Genomic DNA, 19,944 nt, shown 5'->3' on the forward strand with positions numbered 1-19,944 from the left:
GTTGGCATGCAGGACATTCAAGTAAGGCAACAGAAAAGAGGTGAGGAAATTACACCAGAAGCGTAAAATTCAGGTGTCACACAGCAAACATGCACCAGGGCTGCAGTTGCAACAATGTCCCTTAGGGCAATGGTTCCCAACCTGTGTTCCGGGGACCGATGGGGGTCCACGAAGCCTCCTCAGGGGGTCCGCAACTGCTTAGAAAGTTAAATAATATTAACAGATTAGGTCCCCAGCTTTGAGTAATGATTCAGTGGGGGGTCCCCGGATTCAAATTATGATTCAGTGGGGGTTCCCGGGTTCCAGTAGTGATAAAATGGGGTTCCACAGAAGTCAAAAGGTTGGGAACCACTGCCTTAGGGCACACAACACATACATGCATAACGTGTGGGAGGCATACCACCTATGGAACTGGCAAGAGTTCAAAGCGGACTGACACTGCCTTTCTGGGTTTCTCAATTTCTACTTAAGTATATAAAATCCATATTTTAGTAACTTTCAGGAGGAAAAAAGATAGAATAATGCTGTTTATGAACAACCCAGTCCAATTGGTGAATTTAGATGTTTTTTATATCAATGCCACAAAGATGAATTCTTCCTGCTTCGGGGAACCTTCCATACCGGGCCCTTATTTATTTAAGATAGTGTTGCGTCGCCTTTGCACCAAATGAGGCGTCACAGGGACGAAACCTCACTAAAGTCAGATTTATCAAGCCACATAATATCCCCATATTACAGGTGTCGCTATATTACTATTACTATTATATTATTCCTGGTCACAGTGTTCCTAATGCTACACAAGGAAGCACCTTGACCTCCAGCTGGATTCTTGTGACTATAGCAATAATGTGTAGTGACATGGTTTAACACAATATTTCTTTATTTTTGAAGCCTTCATTTCTATTTGGTTGTTTTTCCTAGATATGAAATACTAATATATTGATGGACATTAGTGGCTAAGGCTAATGTTACGAAGAATTTGTACATCAAGGAGGTTATACCCACATTGTTGTGAGTAAAGTACTCGATTGCGGCTTGCGGGGGGGAGCGGGCGGCAAGTGGCGACGGTCGGTCAAACACACATGCGTACTGAGGGGAGTGCTGTGCACTCTCCCTCTGGCCTTGTCAGGCCACATGGCTCCACCTTTTTCATAATAAAACGATTATAAGACATAGTTTATTATTGTTTTATTGTAAAAGATTTGAAGCTGCTGACGCTGTCGGGGAGGCGAAACTCCCCTTCCCCCGTAGCGGAGGAGCAGCCGCTGAAATTTCTCAGAAAACTCTGCATCTAAGATTAGAACTCTATTGTGGAAGAGTCCTCGGCGGAGTACTCGGGGATCAATTCTCCTGCTTTTATCCATCTGATGAATGGTATCAGTCATTTGTTGGACTTAATTTGCACCCCAGCAGAGAACCTATGCACAGTCGCAAGCCGTCTTAAACTGTTCCAAATCCGGAACAGCTGGTCAATGTTGTAAAGTACATCTGTGCACGGGTGAGCTTTCACGAGTTTCAAAGCTGACAGGAATAGGTCATGTGACCCAAGTCACATGACTACACACCCCGCATTCAAAGGACATGCCTTACAGCAGGGGTCTCCAAACTTTTCTGTAACAAGCTACTTATGTCCTATGAAAATCCTCCCAACTACTAATATTATTAGAGATGCAATAGTTGCCAGTTCAGACAAGATTACATCAGTGGCCACCATAGGTTAAGATGACCAGCGGTGATCACCTCATTGCATCGGGCATGTGTTGGTAGCAGTAATGTATGAATACTTTGTCACAGGGGAATGCCTCTACATGAGTAATACAGAACAGCTATAGTTGCAATGCCCCTGGCCCCAGCTTGGGAAATTCAACAATTTTTCTCCACACATCAGCTTATGAGTTGTAAAAATACACACATTTGTATCTCAAATGAGGGCTTTTAAATTTTGCTATACATATATTAAATCAACCAAGCACAAGCTTCGAATTTAGCAAGTTAGGTTGCACACAGGCGAGCTACATGCAGGTAACTGGAGAGCTACCAGTAGCTCACAAGCTACTCGTTGGAGAAGTTTGTAAAACAGCCAAGAGTCCGAAGCCGCACAAGCCATTGCAGCTTTGGAGGTAAAAGGTGCAGGCACCAGAAGCTAGAACTGCAAGCAGAAGGAAAATAATTAACCGCTATTTAAAGAGGGAGGAAAAGGGGACATTTTAGAATATTTTGGGCCCTCGGAGTTTACTCATCTAACTTTGCAAAATTCGGGAGTAATCTCAAGTAGGTAAGGTACAAGTCATTTAAAAGTAGAGGAGAATCAAACCTTGGAGTCCATGTTAAATTCTGCTCTCTGCCGCCACAGCCCGGATAAATAAAGAATTACACCCAGTTCATGGTCTGTGCCAAGCGCCATTTAATAGCAGGTTTGTCCAACGTACAATAGACACTTCACATTAAATCACCCTACACACACTGCAGGCAGGCGGCGTCCATAGTCTGGAAGTCAGACCATGCAATGAGAGGAATAGGTGTGTCCTTTTTTTATTTTTACACACAATGCAGATGCTCACAGTAAATAACTCAGCTTTGGAAGTCTTAATCCTTCTCCAATGTCACAGTTGAAAACTAAAATGCTCAACAGAAGCAGAGCACATAGCTCCATTGAAAAACAAAAATAAATATTTCAACCAGATGTGAAAGATGCCATCTTGCCCCAGTGTCCCGTTTGCTTGTCAATGGCCAATCATGCCCTGCAGCAGCCTCTACTGGGCATTTGTTTACCTGGTGCCTACGGTGGCCTATTTGTGTCATTTCATGGCTAGACTACTCACTGCATTAGTTCTTGCACGTCATTTGTTTTTGCAGTGCCATACAATCAAACAAGCAGTTTGTTTTACCAACAATTAATCAAGAGAAAACAGATTAAAAAATAAAAAATAAACTCCAAACCACACAAACAATATTCACATTTTTAAAGTTAATGTGAAAGTTCCACCACTTCTGTGCTTGAAAACAAGGTGCCAAAGGGTTATGACACTGAAAGGGCTGTACGTCTCAATATTTGAGGACAGAAATATCGTTCTACAAAAAAATTGTGGTCATAATATCGACAACCAAACTATACTGAAGCTAAGTGTGTACTTTTAAGTATGGATTTATTATTCTCAGCTCCACATCTACATATCTTCAAGATATATGTCGTCAAGGTACATATGTGGAGTGAAGCATAATCAGGGCCCCTGAAATTATGCGGCAGGGGAAGGCCAAATTAAGCAGCATGGTTTACTAAATTATGTGGGAATAATCAGCAAAATATGCAGTGTAATGATGCACATTTTGTGATAGTAATCTTTAATTATTTTGGAATTTTTACACAAGTTAACACTGTCCGAGAAAAGGTTTTACCTCATTAGTGCCAGTTTAACATTGAAATATATCAATACAAAAACTGAAAGAAGACCAGTCAGTCTTTGCAAAAGGTTTTTCACTACATCGCAAAAAGTCGCAGTGTTTATATTAACTTTGGTCCTTTTGAGTTACAAATGATTTTTTTTCCATTGACATTTGCGGATTAACCAATAGATGATGGATTATGTGGCAAATGTGGTGAAGTTATAATTATGCAGAATATGCTGCAACCACATAACTACATAATTCCAGTGGCCCTGAGTAAACTAAAACCATATTTACCCATATATCATTATCTACACAACGTTTTGGTAGTCAGTACTTATGTGATGATATTCTGGTAGGAAGATATTTCGTCCAAGATACTGTGGTACTGACCTAATTGGGAACCATGATAATAGCAATGTCTGGCATGTGTCTGTCCTGACCCTTCCTCCATGCTAAATGCCAGCAAAATTGCACAAAATTATGTGAATTGCAAATAAATCATTTTGTACTATATTTCAGGGCACAATGTGACCTTGTATCATTTTTTGACGTAAAGACTCATTTAAATAAAACCACTGCAAACCCCTGTAGTTCAAGTTCTGTTGTTCCCGTCCATTTGTGGTATTTTTTTTTTAACCCAAATGGCACGCTTTCCTGTTAATTCTTACAGCAAATGGCGCGTAAAAGTGGTATAATTTATGATCTTCGCGTAACACAAAATTCACAACATTGCATATTACTCCAGAGACTGGCTTTGCTAAAGGGACAGGAGGTCTTGTGAAACATCACAAAGGAGCCCTCAGCTGGGCTCAGGCAGGAGTGAAGGAGGCGCCATGCCAGGTTTTGAGCATCCCTTATCCACCGGCAGAGGCGGCGATGTGGTATGACAGTCGTTGCATACAGAGGTAAGATTCAGACACACTAACAAGTCTTGTTGACAGCAGATAAGAAACTGTCATCTTTAGCAAAAGGCTGGCGGAGATGGGAGATAGTGCATAACAATGGCACCATGTTAGATGCCCTTTCTACTGCATGACAATGGCACTGTGTCAGATGCCCTTTCCAGTGCACGACAATGGCACAGTGTCAAATGCCCTTTGTTGCCAGGAAGGAGATATTAACCTGATGCAGTCTGGCATCAGAGATATGGCAGTGTTTTTTATTTACTTGCTGCAGGCAGACAACACTCGGGGACTGCGGTGAACCTTTGCATCAGAGCCTGACACCCTCCTCAGTGTCATCGGAGTATCTGTCGGTCTCTTTGTCTCTGGGGTGGTGGCATTCACGACCCAGGCTTACTTATCTTAGAAGGTTAACTACATACATAGTAGGTAAGTACCAGATGAATATGTTGTACCATATGAGAGTGTATCTCTGCTTCTTCTCAGCTCTGAAAGTCATCAAGTGAAGCACACTTAGCATGAGGGTCTTGCACGTAAATGTATATGTCTGAGATCTTGTTTCGTCCATTTACCATCATTCACAATATTGGTCCTGATGCTGTACTAAATATAGGAACATCTTTTCCTAAATAAAGACTAACCATGAAATGCTGGGCTTTGGTTGGGTCTAGATTTGCCTTGGTAGTATTCAATTTTTTCTCTCTTTGGTGTTATTGATGTGAATTTATAAAGTGCTTTAAAAGTCGGTCTTTCATGCTGATGCATGCTGGGTTCAGGCGGTGGAACCCTCCTCAGTGTGTGAAAGGGCAGTGCTGCCACCCACCATGTTGGAACCAGAATATGTATTCTCAGCCCCTGACACAGATGGTGAATGGAGACTTTGTCCTCCTCTGCAGGAGTTGTGGGTTAATGGAAGAGGCCGAGCCCAACGATGAGCCCAACAGTAGTCGCAGGAGGGAACGTGGTAAGTTGGGGTTCACGCAGGCAGCGACGAGGTGTGCTGCACTGACTGGCACTGTAATGGTCCAGAGGGCAAATGGCATCACTGCTGCAGTTTGTCAGGGATGCCAGAGGCATAATGCAGTCAGACTGCTGATAAGTCGATCCTGTGAGCCGAATTGGTACTTTTGTCCCAGGTGTTAATCTTGGTGTTGGTAACTCCTGGTTTGTTCCCATTCATCTACAAAAAAACAGACATTAAATTGACATTAGTTCTTCTTATTTCACTTTTCTTATTTCAATTTGCAATTTCATCAGGTGATGTGCATCACTGAAAAGCCTACTGAAAGCTAGATATGGCCTGTACCAGTCAATGGTGGAAACTCAAAGTTCCTCTGTTTAGAGATTGTGCGCTTCCTGATCCTTCTATGAACTCAAAGTGCCTCTGTTAAGAGTTGTTTGTGTTTCAGGATCCTTCTATGAACTCAAAGTGCCTCTGTTAAGAGTTGTTTGTGTTTCAGGATCCTTCTGTGAACTCAAAGTGCCACTGTTAAGAATTGTTTGTGTTTCTGGATCCTTATATGAACTCAGAGTGCCTCTGTTAAAAGCTGTTTGTGTTTCTGGATCCTTCTATGAACTCAAAGTGCCTCTGTTAAGAGCTGTTTGTGTTTCTGGATCCCTCTATGAACTCAAAGTGCCTCTGTTAAGAGCCGTTTGTGTTTCTGGATCCTTCTATGAACTCAAAGTGCCTCTGTTAAGAGCTGTTTGTGTTTCTGGATACTTTTATGAACTCAAAGTGCCTCTGTTAAGAGCCGTTTGGGTTTCTGGATCCTTCTATGAACTCAAAGTGCCTCTGTTAAGAGCCGTTTGTGTTTCTGGATTCTTCTATGTACTCAAAGTGCCTCTGTTAAGACTTGTTTGTGTTTCTGGATCCTTCTATGAACTCAAAGTGCCTCAGTTAAGAGTTGTTTGTGTTTATGGATGATGATATGAACTCAAAGTGCCTCTGTTAAGAGCTGTTTGTGTTTCTGGATGATTATATGAACTCAAAGTGCCACTGTTAAGAGTTGCCTGTGTTTCTGGATGATTATATGAACTCAAAGTGTCTCTCTTAAGAGTGGTTTGTGTTTCTGGCTCTTTCTATGAACTCAAAGTGCCTCTGTTAAGAGCTGTTTGTGTTTCTGGATCCTTCTATGAACTCAAAGTGCATCTGTTAAGAATTGTTTGTGTTTCTGGATCCTTATATGAACTCAGAGTGCCTCTGTTAAAAGCTGTTTGTGTTTCTGGATCCTTCTATGAACTCAAAGTGCCTCTGTTAAGAGCTGTTTGTGTTTCTGGATACTTCTATGAACTCAAAGTGCCTCTGTTAAGAGCCGTTTGTGTTTCTGGATCCTTCTATGTACTCAAGGTGCCTCTGTTAAGACTTGTTTGTGTTTCTGGATCCTTCTATGAACTCAAAGTGCCTCTTTTAAGAGTTGTTTGTGTTTCTGGATGATTATATGAACTCAAAGTGCCTCTGTTAAGAGCTGTTTGAGTTTCTGGATCCTTCTATGAACTCAAAGTGCCTCTGTTAAGAGCCGTTTGTGTTTCTGGATTCTTCTATATACTCAAAGTGCCTCTGTTAAGACTTGTTTGTGTTTCTGGATCTTTCTATGAACTCAAAGTGCCTCTGTTAAGAGTTGTTTGTGTTTCTGGATGATTATATGAACTCAAAGTGTCTCTCTTAAGATTGTTTTGTGTTTCTGGATCTTTCTATGAACTCAAAGTGCCTTTGTTAAGAGCTGTTTGTGTTTCTGGATCCTTCTATGTACTCAAGGTGCCTCTGTTAAGACTTGTTTGTGTTTCTGGATCCTTCTATGAACTCAAAATGCCTCAGTTAAGAGTTGTTTGTGTTTCTGGATCTTTCTATGAACTCAAAGTGCCTTTGTTAAGAGCTGTTTGTGTTTCTGGATCCTTCTATGTACTCAAGGTGCCTCTGTTAAGACTTGTTTGTGTTTCTGGATCCTTCTATGAACTCAAAGTTAAGAGCCGTTTGTGTTTCTGGATTCTTCTATGTACTCAAAGTGCCTCTGTTAAGACTTGTTTGTGTTTCTGGATCCTTCTATGAACTCAAAGTGCCTCAGTTAAGAGTTGTTTGTGTTTATGGATGATGATATGAACTCAAAGTGCCTCTGTTAAGAGCTGTTTGTGTTTCTGGATGATTATATGAACTCAAAGTGCCACTGTTAAGAGTTGCCTGTGTTTCTGGATGATTATATGAACTCAAAGTGTCTCTCTTAAGAGTGGTTTGTGTTTCTGGCTCTTTCTATGAACTCAAAGTGCCTCTGTTAAGAGCTGTTTGTGTTTCTGGATCCTTCTATGAACTCAAAGTGCATCTGTTAAGAATTGTTTGTGTTTCTGGATCCTTATATGAACTCAGAGTGCCTCTGTTAAAAGCTGTTTGTGTTTCTGGATCCTTCTATGAACTCAAAGTGCCTCTGTTAAGAGCTGTTTGTGTTTCTGGATACTTCTATGAACTCAAAGTGCCTCTGTTAAGAGCCGTTTGTGTTTCTGGATCCTTCTATGTACTCAAGGTGCCTCTGTTAAGACTTGTTTGTGTTTCTGGATCCTTCTATGAACTCAAAGTGCCTCTTTTAAGAGTTGTTTGTGTTTCTGGATGATTATATGAACTCAAAGTGCCTCTGTTAAGAGCTGTTTGAGTTTCTGGATCCTTCTATGAACTCAAAGTGCCTCTGTTAAGAGCCGTTTGTGTTTCTGGATTCTTCTATATACTCAAAGTGCCTCTGTTAAGACTTGTTTGTGTTTCTGGATCTTTCTATGAACTCAAAGTGCCTCTGTTAAGAGTTGTTTGTGTTTCTGGATGATTATATGAACTCAAAGTGTCTCTCTTAAGATTGTTTTGTGTTTCTGGATCTTTCTATGAACTCAAAGTGCCTTTGTTAAGAGCTGTTTGTGTTTCTGGGTCCTCCTATGAACAAAAAGTGCCTCTGTTAAGAGCGGTTTGTGTTTCTGTATCCTTCCATGGACTCAAAATGCCCCTGTTAAGAGCTGTTTGTGTTTCTGGATCCTTCTATGAACAAAAAGTGCCTCTGTTAAGAGCTGTTTGTGTTTCTGGATCCTTCCATGAATTCAAAGTGCCTCAGTTAAGAGCTGTTTGTGTTTCTGGATCCTTCTATGAACTCAAGGTGCCTCTGTCAAGAGTGGTACGTTTTTCTGCATCCTTCTATGAACTCAAACTGCAGACTTCAGGCCTGTTCATACACAAACACCGGAAACTATTACTGCTCTGCCTCCAATCAAACATCAGGATACCACATTTGCACTTTCAGACTTTTGTGATCTATTTTATAACAAGGACTTTGGTAAATACAGAACAACTGAAATGTCTAAGTTGCTTCCTTAGTGAATTTGTAGTGGAGGTAATGCCCTGGAATGTAAAGTTTATTTGACTGGCTTCCACATTTCTAGTGCTGCAAAGCAAAAATATCCAGTTATTTACCTGTAACAACTGCTTTGCTCATTCTCCCGCACTGGCCTGGTTTTCCCCATTTGAATAGACCAGGCTGAAATGTACAATCATCCATGACTGTGCCACTTTAAGCTAACCATAGACAGTGATGAAACACTGAAACACATTCGTCAAATATGTCCTGGAGAGATGCACCCATAAAAAGTGTTTCAGAGAATTATTATTCTCATGATTCCAGCATGTGGCGAGGTTCAGCAGATGGACAGATAAACATTATTGCACGGGAAGGTCCAATTAAAAATGCAATGACATGGATTTTAGCCCTCTCCTACCATACCTGAGATAAGACAGACAACCCATTTCCCATATTTTTCAGGTCATTGTCAAAGAACATGTAGTCACACATTTGTCTGGGAGGGAAAACATCATGGAACCGCTTCTAGCAGACTGTAATGTACCAGCTTAACTAGGGGAAAGCAATGGATACATTTGCATCACTAATCTAGCCAGTGCAGTGCTTAATTTTCAAGAAAAATAAATAAGTCAAACAGTGCCACCATATGGCAGGCTGTCATAAGAGCCGGTGTTGACAAAGTACAGGTGCCTAGTGCCAGAAGCCATCGCCTCAAATTAAGCAAGGAGCCAGTGTCTAGCAGAAAAGGCAGATTTCAATGAGGAACCCTGGCCTTACCCCTGGAAGCTGTGGCTCAGGTACTAAAATTACATTAAAGTTAGGAACCTCATTAAATAAAGTGTCTAAAAGGTCCCAAAAGGTGGAGCGTCTGAAGAGTGGATTTATACTAGGAAGTGCTGCAGGACTGAGTTGGTGACATGACTGTAGCTCACTCATGCAGCACGCGGACGTAACTGTGCATAGGCCCGAAAGGCATGCACGTCTAGAGCGTGAGGACCAAATTAGAGTCCCACTGAGGCATGATAAAGGCTGCAGGGGGAATATATACATGAAACTGTGGGATTTGGAAAGGTAAATTTAGAAAGGCTAAAAACGTAGATACCTTAAACTAATGCTGGGTGAAAACGCCACTCGTTGCCCACCAGATGACACCTGCTGAGCACATCTGCCCTGGCATTTAGTTTGCTTGCCAATGGGTGGCCACAATAAAAAAATCTTGGAGATCTGACACCTTCTAGTGCCACAGCACCTCCACACCACCTTGTTTGTTGATATACCACATGGCAGTTGTGTTGTTCGTAAAGATCTGTACTGGCCTCCATTTGATGGAAGGACGGAAGATGGTCAGAGCCAACTGAATAGCACGAAGCTCAAACAGGATAATACACTGCCTCTGCCCTGGCCGGGACCAAAGGCCCTTATCTCCACCTCTCCTAAATGACCACCTCCAATCCCGAGACAATGCATCCATCACTACTGTGAACTAACATTGGGGTAGACAGTACGATCTCTTGCATGTCAGATTGGTACCCAACAGCCGCCTCTGAAGGGCCTCTCCATCTTCTGAAAAATAGGTATCTGTGAGGCAGTCCCAGTGCTGGGCCAAATGATGGCAGAGGTTCAACTTCAGGGTCCACCTATATGAATGGGGCGGGGGTCCAGCAGGGTGCATAAGGCCAACAGGTCAAGAAGCCACACAACTGTGTCCTCTGGAACCTGCTCATCATAGCTTGGTCTCGCCTCAGCAGTGGAAAACCTGTGCACACCACTGTGTCCAGGGTGGCCCCTTTGAAGGGAATTCTGTGTGTTGGCTGCGGAGGGGATTTCAGCTCTGACAGAAGGGGGACAGTTGTTTGTAGGTGGTCCACAACTGACTGCAGCAAGCCCGCTTCCAGCAGCCAGTTGTTGAGGAATGGGAAAGCATGTATCCCCAACTTGCAAAGATGGGCCGCAACCACCACCATCAACTTCTTATTTACCCAAGGGCCTGAGGTGAGGCAAACAGTAGGATCACATATTGACAGTGTTCCAACCCCACCACAAACTGGAGGAAACACCTGTGGGATAGCATGAGGAGTACCCGAAAGTACAAGTCCTGAAAGCCCAAGAGAAGCTCACAGAGGTCTCACAGGCAGGGTGTAAGGGGAGCAAAGCTATCGCTCAGGTCACAGAGGTCTCACAGGTGGGGTGTAAAGCCAGGAGAGCTATCACAGAGGTCTCACAGGTGGGGTGTAAAGAGCACAGAGCTATCACTGAGATCACAAAGGTCTCACAGGCGGAGTGTAAGGGGAGCAGAGCTATCGCTGCGGTTACAGAGGTCTCACAGGCAGGGTGTACAGACAGGAGAGCTATCACTGAGATCACAGAGATTTCACAGGCAGGTTGTAAAGAGTGCAGAGGTATCACTGAGATCACAGAGGTCTCACAGGCAGGGAGTGTAAAGAGCTCATAGCAATCGCTGAGGTCACAGAGGTCTCACATGCAGGGTATAAGAGGAGCAAAGCTATCACTCAGGTCACAGAGGTCTCACAGGTGGGGTGTAAAGAGAGTAGAGCTATCACTGAGATCACAGAGGTCTCACAGGCAAGGTGTAAAGAGTGCAGAATTATCACTGAGGTAACAGTGGTCTCACAGGCAGGGTGTAAGGGGAGCAGAGTTATCGTTCAGGTCACAGAGGCCTCACAGGCAGGGTGTAGTGACAGCAGAGCTATCACTGAGGCCACAGAGGTCTCACATGCAGGGTGTAAAAAGCACAGAGCTATTGCTGAGGTCACAGAGGTCTCACAGGCAAGGTGTAAAGAGCACAGAGCTATCTCTCAGGTCACAGAGGTCTCACAGGCAGGGTTAAGGGGAGCAGAGCCATCGCAGAGATCACAGAAGTCTCACAGGCGGGATGAAAAGACAGCAGAACTATCACTGAAATCACAGAGGTCTCACAGGCAGGGTATAAAGATAGCAGAGCTATCACTGAGATCACAGAGGTCTTACAGGCGGGGGTAAAGAGTGCAGAGTTATCGCTGGGGTAACGGAGGTCTTACAGGCAGTGTATAAAGACAGCAGAGCTATCACTGAGATCACAGAGGTCTCACAGGCAGCGTTTAAAGAGCACAGAGTTTTTGCTAAGGTCGGAGAGGTCTCACAGGCAGGGTTGTAAAGACAGCAGAGCTATTACTGAAGCCACAGAGGTCTCACATGCAGGGTGTAAAGAGCACAGAGGTATTGCTGAGGTAACAGAGGTCTCACAGGCAGGGTGTAAAGAGCGCAGAGCTATCGCTGAGGTCACAGAGGTCTCACAGGCAGGGGGTAAAGAGCACAGAGCTATCTCTCAGGTCACAGAGGTTCCACAGGAAGGGTGTAAAGAGCACAGAGCTATCTCTCAGTGCACAGAGGTCTCACAGGCAGGGTGTAAAGAGCACAGAGCTATCTCTCAGGTCACAGAGGTCTCACAGGCAGGGTGTAAAGAGCAAAGAGCTATCTCCTGGGTCACAGAGGCCTCACAGGCAGCGTATAAAGAGCACAGAGCTATTGCTGAGGTCGGAGAGGTCTCACAGCCAGGATGTAAACAGAGCAGAGCTACCGCTGAGGTCACAGAGGTCTCACAGGCAGGGTGCAAGGCGGGCAAAGCTATCGCTCAGGTCACAGAGGTCGCACAGGCAGGGTTTAAAGAGAGTAGAGCTATCACTGAGGCCACAGAGGTCTCACAGGCGGGGGTAAAGAGCGCAGAGCTATCACTTGGGTCACAGAGGTCTCACAGGCAGGGTGTAAAGAGCGCAGAGTTATCGCTCAGAACACAGAGGTCTCATAGGCAGGGCATAAAGAGCGCAGAACTATCACTCAGAGCACTGAGGTCTCACAGGCGGGGGTAAAGAGCGCAGAACTATCGCTCAGAGCACAGAGGTCTCACAGGCAGGATGTAAAGAGTGGAGAGCTATCGCTCAGTGCACAGAGTTCTCACAGGCAGGATGTAAAGACAGCAGAGCTATCACTGAGTTCACAGAGGTCTCACAGGCAGGGACTAAAGAGCACAGAGCTTACGCTAAGGTCACAGAGGTCTCACAGGCGGGGGTAAAGAGCGTAGAGCTATCACAGATGTCTCACAGGCAGGGTGTAAAGAGCGCAGAGATATCACTGAGATCACAGAAGTCTCACAGGCAGGGTGTAAAGATAGCAGAGCTATCACTGAGTTCACAGAGGTCTCACAGGCAGGGTGTAAAGATTGCAGAGCTATCACTGATCACAGATGTCTCACAGGCAGGGTGTAAAGATTGCAGAGCTATCACTGATCACAGAGGTCTCACAGGCAGGGTGTAAAGATAGCAGAGCTATCACTGAGTTCACAGAGGTCTCACAGGCAGGGTGTAAAGATTGCAGAGGTATCACTGAGATCACAGAGGTCTCACAGGCAGGGTGTAAAGGCAGCAGAGCGATCACTGATCACAGATGTCTCACAGGCAGGGTGTAAAGAGCGCAGAGCTATCACTGAGTTCACAGAGGTCTCACAGGCAGGGTGTAAAGAGCGCAGAGATATCACTGAGATCACAGAAGTCTCACAGGCAGGGTGTAAAGATAGCAGAGCTATCACTGAGTTCACAGAGGTCTCACAGGCAGGGTGTAAAGATTGCAGAGCTATCACTGATCACAGAGGTCTCACAGGCAGGGTGTAAAGACGGGAGAGCTATCACTGAGTTCACAGTGGTCTCACAAGCAAGGTGTAAAGACAGCAGAGCTATCACTGAGATCACAGAGGTCTCCCAGGCAGGGTGTAAAGACGGGAGAGCTATCACTGAGTTCACAGAGGTCTCACAAGCAAGGTGTAAAGACAGCAGAGCTATCACTGAGATCACAGAGATCTCACATGCAGGGTATAAAGACAGCAGAGATATCACTGAGATCACAGAGGTCTCACAGGCAGGTTGTAAAGAGTGCAGAGGTATCACTGAGGTAACAGAGGTCTCACAGGCAGGGTGTAAGGGGAGCAGCGCTATCGCTCAGGTCACAGAGGCCTCACAGGCTAGGTGTAAAGACAGCAGAGCTATCACTGAGATCACAGAGGTCTCACTGGCAGGTTGTAAAGAGTGCAGAGGTATCACTGAGGTAACAGAGGTCTCACAGGCAGGGTGTAAGGGGAGCAGCGCTATTGCTCAGGTCACAGAGGCCTCACAGGCTGGGTGTAAAGACAGCAGAGCTATCACTGAGATCACAGAGGTCTCACAGGCAGGGTGTAAAGAGCGCAGAGCTATCACTGAGGTCTCACAGGCAGGGTGTAAAGACAGCAGAGCTATCACTGAGATCACAGAGGTCTCACAGGCAGGGTGTAAAGACAGCAGAGCTATCACTGAGATCACAGAGGTCTCACAGGCAGGGTGTAAAGACAGCAGAGCTATCACTGAGATCACAGAAGTCTCACAGGCAGGGTGTAAAGACGGGAGAGCTATCACTGAGTTCACAGAGGTCTCACAGGCAGGGTGTAAAGACAGCAGAGGTATCACTGAGATCACAGAGGTCTCACAGGCAGGTTGTAAAGAGTGCAGCGGTATCACTGAGGTAACAGAGGTCTCACAGGCAGGGTGTAAGGGGAGCAGCGCTATCGCTCAGGTCACAGAGGCCTCACAGGCTGGGTGTAAAGACAGCAGAGCTATCACTGAGATCACAGAGGTCTCACAGGCAGGGTGTAAAGAGTGCAGAGGTATCACTGAGATCACAGAGGTCTCACAGGCAGGGTGTAAAGAAGCAGAGCTTTCGCTCAGGCCACACGGATCTTGCAGGTAAAGTGTACAGATAGCAGAGCTATCGCTCAGGTCATGCCGGTGTTTCAGGTAAAATGAATACCAATTATCTGCTTTATTGGAGTTTGCTGTTGGGGGTATATTTGGTGCCAGTAGAGCTCACATAACGCTTGATTTATACATCAATTGTGCTGCCCCAAATATGTTTTCTTTCTACGATATAAATTTGTGTTCTTCAATATTTTAAATGTTATCGATATTACGCTGTGCTAAGTTTTCTAGTTTTTGCCAGACAAACATTTCTGGCACGGTGATTTAGCCATGACTTGGCGGTGTGTGTGTACACAGGGGTGCATTTATGTCTTACACATGGACGTGCAAGTGTGTTTCAGCTCCCTTTGGGGCATCTACCAAGAGCTCCCCCACCCTATATTTCTAGATTGATGACCCTTTTCTGCTTTTCGCTGTATCTCTGAACCCCCCTCGGGGCAGGCAAACCATGCTTTTCTGATCAATGCTCCGGTTCATCAGCGGGCTGAACACATTCTGAACAATCACACGTATATGTAAGGTTCAACATCTGCTCAGAGCGCTGCTTTCAGTTCGTTTACTCTCTTCTTATAGTTTCTAATCCATAATTTGTTGCACCTTTGAAATAGCTGCCAGATTCATCCTGCATCTGCGGCTCCCAAACTTTATCACTAATGTCCTGGAGTAATATTCATTCAGCCCAAACCTGTTGGCTGAAAAAGAAAGTGTCTGCGGTGCAAGGCGTTTGGGGTTGTGGATGACAAAGGGATCTGGTTTGACACCCCCACTCATGGTCAACACCCCAAAACAGTAACTTAAGAAACATGTAAGTTATATACACAAGGTTGTAGAGTTTCTACAGAGTGTGAATCTATAAAAGATTCATGTTTCAAAACACCAAGTTGTGCTCCCAGATCATCATTCATCCGACCAGAGAGGAAAATATAAAGAAGGAAGAATACATATAAAAAAACAGCATTATGTATCACAATTAAAGTGTTAACCATGTGAGCTGATAACATGACCACTACTTTGAGGTGATCTGCAAAGAAGATTAGAACAGAGTGAAGCTCGGTGGACATTCTGTTTTAAAACATTTGGGGCCATATGTACGAACACATTTTCCCATAGACACAAAATGGGTAAAACCCTTTGCTACAACTGTCCCTTGGACTCAAGGAGAACGATGCTAAGATGGCATCCAATGTAAACAGGAAGACGCCATGATGCCTAGGTTGGTTGCAGTGATGACATATACCCATCACTAGAGAATGAGATGTTGTCCACCTGGAGTAACTGGAGGACAAAGAATGACTTTATTGTCGTTGGTCGCAAAAACTGCGACAGTAGTGCTCAGATCAGATTAATATTTTTGGTGCATTTGTTGGAAATCTTGAAAATTATATGAACATGTAAAGTTGTGTTTCAATTGTCTAGGTGCTAACAAAGGGATTTGTAAAGTCCCACAATATCTTGGATAATCAGATCCCTTATTTTTTGTGTAACTTCTGAAACTGAAGAAATAACATTCAGCATTTTAATATTACACATTCACTTACGTGTTGGAAGGAGTGTAGAAGAGCACACAGAGTTAAAAGTAAAAAACAATGACTGATTCCTTCAAAAGAAGTATCAGTTGAATTTGGCAAACAGTATCACACCCGTGACTCCTGGTTAAGTCTTGAAAATTCTTGAGCTGCTCCCATCACCCTCTTCATTTTCCTGGTGACAAACATTGTTCAGACACATTTGCTGTTATTCCTGGGACACACTGACATACAGACTAGCTGCGTTCATTTCATTCTCTAGTGCCTCCAGGCCTTAACAATTCATCAGCAAAACTACACAATCATAGGTCCTTTAAACTCTGAGATGAAGCTACATCATTATTTTCTGTCCATACATCTAGTAAAAGCTACTTATGTTGGTGAAAATTATCTAGAGCTACGACTTGTATTAGAATTTTAATACCTACCACATCATACAATTTTACCTGTTTGTTTTAAAAAATAAACATTTCAGTTTTTGTAGGCTGTGCTACACACAGGAGAGCTACTCGTTGGAGACCCCTGATTACCCTCACCCTTAGCATCTCAACAAGAGTTGGGTGAATGTTGCACCTACCACATCAGAGTTGAATGGTTTCACGTTGATGTTGCGGATGGAACTGCTGGTGAGAGACCAGACCTTGGTCTTATGCTTGAATGCTGCTCTCACCTGTAGAGGAGAACACAATGAGGCCTGTCAACCTTTGTCCGTATTGGCAGATTATAGTTGTGCCATGATTGACAGGGTGGGAGAGGTGGTCTATCAGGGCAGGTGTATTCATGTTGAAGGCAGGGTGGCTTACAGGATGAGGGTGTGGGCTACTGGAAGAGACCTCAACTGGAAGTGCTCAGGTCTAATCAAGGGGCAGAGCTGATTGGAGAGGATGTGACCTAGTAGCGAAAGTATTTGTTCATGATCCATTGTGAGGAAGGTGGGGCCTCATCTTTTGGTGGGATCTAAGTGAAAAAGGTGCAGTCAAGTAAGAGATAGTGTTCAGTGAAGGAAGTGACATTTTGCAGGGTGCTGGGTCTAATTGAAGGGGGTTAGCATAGTGGAGAGGTGTGATCCTGTCAAGTGGAGGATCTGCGGTGCATTTGAAGACTTTAGGTGAGGTAGAGGTGCAGTTGGCCAAAGGAATATTCTACAGAAATGGCCCAGTGAATGAGTTGTGGCCCACTAGTGGAGGACATGTGATCTAGTGCAGCAGGTGATATCTATTTGACACATTATGGTCTAGTCATGCACGTGTGTTCTAGAGGAGGAGGTGTGGTTTAGAAAAGGAAGTTTGATCTAACAGATGTTCTGTGGTCTACTGCAGGATATGGTGTGATCTGGGGAGGAGATGCTGTCTGGACGAGCAGGTGTGGCCTACTGCAGGTGGTTTGGTCTAGTAAAGGTCTGATAGGTTTCGGATGAGGAATAGTACAGTGGTTCTTAACCTGTAGTCCAGGTAAGCCTAGGGGTTTCCGGAACCTACTTGGGGGTCTGTGACTGCTTAGAGAGTTAAATAATAATAATAGATTAATAAAGTGTTTATAAATAAAGAGGCAAAATGTAAAACATTTTGTAAATTTAGAGGCATTTGTAATTGGAGGCTAAAAATTAAGTTAGTATCCTTAGAATGATTTATGGGAGCAAAGCAAGTGGATCAAATAGGATATAATATAGATTATGAGTGGCTTCAATTGAATTTAAAAAAGCTCAAACCTTTCCATTCAAATCAAACAATGCTTGTTTCTATGTTTTTTGTCTAGTTTTTTGTTGTTCAATAAATGAAAATACTCAGGCAGTAGGGTCCTCGGCTTCCAGTAAACACTAAGGAGGGATCCCTGGATACCAAATGGATTCAGTGGAAGTCCCCGGGTACCAGTAATGACTAAGTAGGGGTCCACATAACTCAAGAGGTTAAGAACCACTGGTCTAGTATGAATAATTGGTCCAGTAAACGAGAGCCATTCCAGTGAAGGAATTGTGTTGCAGTGGGGAAAGTGTGAGTCAGTGGTGCAGGTGTTATCTAGAGGAGAAGGAGTGGCAGAGGAGTAGTCTAGTGCAGGAAGTATGGTTTAGTGGATGAGTTATGGCCTAGTAGATGAGGCATGATCTCCTGGAGCAAGTGTTGTCTAGCAGAGGAGATATGATCTTATGCTGAAAGTGTGAGGTGTTGTCTAATGCAGGAAGTGTGATCTAGTGGAACTGTGGTCTAGTAGAGGAGTTGTGGAGTGCAGGAGGCGTGGTCTACTGCAGGTGATGTCTGGTAGCAGAGAAGTTCTATGGTGTAGGAGGTGTGTATTAGTGCTGCAGGTGTTGTCTAGTGGAGGTGGTGTGGTCAGGTGGAGGCATGGTCAATTAGAGGGGGTGTGATCTAGTGAGGAGTGTTGTCTAGTGGAGGGGATGTGGTCTATTGCAAGAGATGTGATTTAGTGGAGGTGTGGGGTAGTAAAGGAGGAGTTATCTAGTGCAGGAGGCGTGGTCCAGGGCAGTAGGTGTTGTCTAGTGAAGAAGATGTGATCCAGTGCAGGTGGTGAGATCTAGTAGAGCAGGTGTAGTTTAGTGGAGGTGTGGTCAGGTGGAGGCATGTTCTAGTAGAGTAGGTATGATGTAGTAGAACAGATTTGTCCTCTACTGGATTACATGTGTAGTTTAGAAAATAATCTGTGGTTCAGTAGAAGAAAGAATGGTCTTTTGTAGGAAATGTGGTTTAGTGAATAAGGGTTAGTCTGAAAAATGAGATGGGGCCAAATGAAGAAAATGAGTTCTGGTGCAGGACAATCAGTCTAATAGACATTGGGCGTGGTCTGTAAAGAAGATATGGTCGGGTGGGAGAGGGAGTAATCGAGCAGACAGGGCGGTAGCCTAATGCAACGGGGTGTGACCAAGTGTAGAGGGAGTGGTCTAAGAAAGTATGTGTGGAGAGAAGGAAGTGAGTTAACTTGTAAGAGCTGTAAAGTAGTTGAAGGCTAATAGAGACTAACCGGTCTCCGGGGATGATTTAAATGTCAACATTTTATTTGACTTTTAGAGCAATTATTTCCCATTGAAAATGCCACGTTTCAGCAGCAAAACCTACCTCTGAATTCAAAAGACAATGAAAGAGGAAGATGAAGAATCCCTGAAAGAAAAGAACCAGCCAAGTAAACATAATATCACTGAACAATCTTAGCAAGAAAAGATTCATTAAAGGATGAAGGAAATAACATAAAATTACAAATGTTTTGACATATTTATAATAAGCAAAATGGAAATCAGCTTAATTTATTAATTCATTCAATAACCAAATCCAAAAACTATCTTAATTAGAGTTTGGCAAATGTGGAGACCTGCCCAAAAAAGTGGACGTTGGTCTGTCTGCCCTATTTAGAGTATACTGGGCCTCCATGCACTCTATATAGAGCAGACGGGACATCCGCCAATTTTTGGCAGATGTCCTTCAATCGCCAAACTCTACATAAGGCCTTATGATCCTTCAAAGTTGGACTAGAATGGGAAATAGTTCATCTGCTCTGGATTGCACAATTGTAATCTTAGGCTTTATAAAACCTATGCTTTCAGTTCCAGGCTATAGACATCCTTTTCCGTCACAGAAATCAACCAATGCTTATTTTCTTTCCTCTGCATTTATAGGAGAAACTTCATTTAACCATAGCACCTTCAAGAGTATAGCCCACTGCTAGCATCTATACCGGTTTTTAATGATCATGAACCCGTAAAATAGGCCCAAGCCATTATTGTGGTGTGGTGAGGGCAATAATAATTTCCCATGCTCTAACTTTTGCTAGGACTTACAGGTAATTAGTTTAAAATAATTAATTGCTCCATTGTTTAAGGAGATTTCTAGCACTGGAATTTGGAGAGCTCCAAATTCCACACGACTCTGTAACGACTTTCCACACCAAAGCGCAGAGCCGCTAACAACACTGAGATTGGTGCGCCAGTGCTAAGGACCTGAAAGGGGGAATTCCTGTCCCTAGAAATCAGTGGGCGGTAAGGAATCTGCAACTAGAATATGTCTCTACCAGATATTTCATTACC

General features: G+C 43.9%; 1 protein-coding gene across 2 annotated transcripts in view; it reads right to left on the reverse strand.

Moving 5' to 3' along the window:
- Positions 1–2,380: 2,380 nt before the first annotated feature.
- The window catches only part of ADGRD1 (adhesion G protein-coupled receptor D1), a 634,610-nt gene continuing 617,046 nt past the window's right edge, over positions 2,381–19,944 (reverse strand). For both annotated transcript variants that reach the window (XM_069215354.1, XM_069215353.1), the window contains 3 exons: positions 18,983–19,024; positions 16,492–16,584; positions 2,381–5,469 (listed from right to left, as the gene is read on the reverse strand). In XM_069215354.1, the coding sequence (XP_069071455.1) occupies positions 5,374–5,469; positions 16,492–16,584; positions 18,983–19,024 (231 nt within the window). In that variant the 3' untranslated portion in view covers positions 2,381–5,373. The remainder of the gene's footprint in view (positions 5,470–16,491; positions 16,585–18,982; positions 19,025–19,944) is intronic.

Source organism: Pleurodeles waltl, chromosome 11 (genome assembly GCF_031143425.1).
Source record: "Pleurodeles waltl isolate 20211129_DDA chromosome 11, aPleWal1.hap1.20221129, whole genome shotgun sequence".
NCBI classification, from domain to species: Eukaryota; Metazoa; Chordata; class Amphibia; order Caudata; family Salamandridae; genus Pleurodeles; species Pleurodeles waltl.